The sequence below is a fragment of the Geotrypetes seraphini genome, chromosome 11 (genome assembly GCF_902459505.1).
Source record: "Geotrypetes seraphini chromosome 11, aGeoSer1.1, whole genome shotgun sequence".
In the NCBI taxonomy this organism is placed as follows: domain Eukaryota; kingdom Metazoa; phylum Chordata; class Amphibia; order Gymnophiona; family Dermophiidae; genus Geotrypetes; species Geotrypetes seraphini.
Window position 1 is genome coordinate 80,148,123 of NC_047094.1, and position 2,604 is coordinate 80,150,726.

Sequence of the window (2,604 nt, forward strand, 5' to 3'; positions counted from 1 at the left end):
TTGTAAACTCCAGAATCCTCATGCTCAAGTATGATCTTTGACATTTCAGAATTTTTGGGTTAGTTGTTTAGCATAGCAATGCTTCTTAAGTTACTTTCCTTCACAGGGAAGATCTACTTTCTTCCAATTTTCTGACATCATTCTTGGAAAAACATCCTTGAACATTGCAGTTGGAAGTCAAGATGTCTTCCTCTTTTTTCACCCAAATCCCTTTACTCAAGTGAACTTCTAAATAATAAGGATATGCCTGAATACATATCTCTGTTTTGATTGCTCTAACAAGTGTTGTTTCATGGGGGTAGGGAGATGAGAGGAGAAGGGGGATGAAGGAATAGAGGTATGTACAGGCAGTTGCATGGAAGATGATGACTTACATAGGCAGTAGTATAGTATACTTGCCCGCATTCAGTTTATTCAAGTTCTCACTAAGGAATTGCCACAGTATCCCTGGGACTTTCCAGCAATGAAGAAGTTCTCAATGGTCAGTGAGGATGTTTACTGTTTCCACTGGAATCCTACTATTGTTCAGTTTGGAAATTATAAAACAAAATCTTCCCTTGTGAAATTTAATGCTGAACAGACTGTAGGATTCACTATACTTCAGGCTAGTAGTGAAAACTTGTGATTTCTATTTCTGTACATCTTTCACAAAAGCAGCTGAAAATTTCCGTTGCGTGGATCTATATTTCTGCTGCAGTGACTTCCAGAAGTGAAGGAAGCTCTTGTCTGTAGCTGAAGAGAGGATGTAAAAGACAATGGGATCCAGAAAAGCATTGCAGGTACTGGGCAAGAGTGCCTCCCTCCGCCACCAAACGTTTTCAAAAGTGGCAAACCCAATCACATGTGAAATATTGTACGGTGCAAAACACACTATGAAGAGGGTTATGGTGGTGATGGCTACCTTAATGGCCCTCTTCTTCTTGCTGGCATGCATCTGCGATCGCATTAGGATCTGAAGACAATGGATGTAGCAGAACATTGTAATGGCCAGGGGCAAGAAGAAGAGTACAATGGACAGCTCCAGTCTAACTGGTACCACCACTTTCAGCTGCTCTTTTGTGAAGCTATCATAGCATTCTGTTCCATTTGGTGTGGTGGAAAGGAAGTAGGCAGTGCTGGAATTGAGGCCAGTTTCAATGAAAAACACCAGAGCTACATGGAAGATGACAAAAGCCCATAGGGCCAGAGAGACAAAACAAGAGTATTTGGGTTTCTTATACATCTGGTAAGTGATGGGGAAGGCAGTGCCAAGGTAACGGCCAATGCTGACAGCTGTGAGGAAGCAGACACTGGCATAGATGGTACTGAAGTGGAAGAAGTTATAGATGGGACACAAGATAGCAGGTAGGATCCACTGGTTAGTGGAAGTCTCTATGATCTTGATAGGAAGAAAAAGAATGAAAACCAAATCCGAGATGCACAGGTTGATCATATAGATGAGGTTGGGGGTCATCCTGACCCTGCTTCGTTTGTAAAAAACATATAGGGCAAAAATATTGAAAGGAAGCCCTAGGCCAATAGTGACCACATAGATGATCAAAGACAGTGTTTTCAGTGAGTCTATCATTTTAGGGTCACTCTGTCTAAAATCCCAGGAGAGACAGAGGCTTCTTCTCTTCGATGGCTGCAAGTCAGGATTACTTTACTGAAACTAACCAGCTTTCTAACTCATCCACATGATATAGAGTGGACAATGACACATCACCCTGATAAATATAAGACTGCCAATCCCGCCTTCATACACTACACAAGCTGAGAATGGGGTAAATGGGACAGAAAGATTGCTGTGTATGCTAATATCGCAGAACCACGCGAGAGGAAGCTTGCATTACCTCCACTCCCTGCCAGTCTATAAAACAATAAAGCCATCAGATGCTTCTTGACTAGCCTTTTAAAAAGCTTTTAATTTCACTAAATGCGTTGATATGTAAGCTATATTTTTACTTTAACACCTAAGAACATAAACTGGAGAAGGAAGCACCTGGTACGAACGCTCACAATAATGTTTTGCAGAAACACATAAAGTCCCCAACTGATCTACATATACAATTCATTCAGTGCAATGAGTTGAAGTGCCCCATTATGGTTTAACCCTTTCATTGCTATGGATCTGTTGATTGAGAAGTTACTAAATGAAAGATTTGTACACATACAAAACAAAATATGCTTTGCAATTATAATAATAGAAATAAAAAGTGGCTACCTTTTACATTATTCTGTATTATTCAATCAGACTTCAGCTTGTCTGCGGTGTTCTTTGCTCACAGGGCAGGAGTGTGTGGTGCAGTGGTTGAATCTACAGCCTCAGCACCCAGGGATTGTGGGTTCAAACCCTGCGCTGCTCCTTGTGACCCTGGGCAAGTCACTTAATCCTCCATAGCCCCAGGTAAGTTAGATAGATTCTTAGCCCACTGGGACAGATAGGGAAAATGCTTGAGTACCTGATTGTAAAAACCGCTTAGATAACCTTGATAGGCGGTATATAAAATCCTAATAAAACTTGAAACATGTTTAAAGACAATAGACTGTTTTCAGTCCAATTCTTTATATGTGAGGTTGCAAACCATTGGACGGACCGTGTAGGGTCTGGTTGGATTTTTATCA

General features: G+C 41.0%; 1 protein-coding gene across 1 annotated transcript; it reads right to left on the reverse strand.

Annotated features, from left to right (window-relative positions):
• Window positions 1-628: 628 nt before the first annotated feature.
• LOC117368855 (free fatty acid receptor 2-like) lies at window positions 629-1,453 on the reverse strand. Its single transcript, XM_033962599.1, has one exon. The coding sequence runs from the start codon at window positions 1,451-1,453 to the stop codon at window positions 629-631; it is 825 nt and encodes a 274-aa protein (XP_033818490.1).
• Window positions 1,454-2,604: the final 1,151 nt, after the last annotated feature.

Excerpts from the sequence above, each read along its gene's own strand:
- LOC117368855 (XM_033962599.1), bottom strand. The coding sequence starts at position 1,453 with ATGACCCCCAACCTCATCTATATGATCAACCTGTGCATCTCGGATTTG.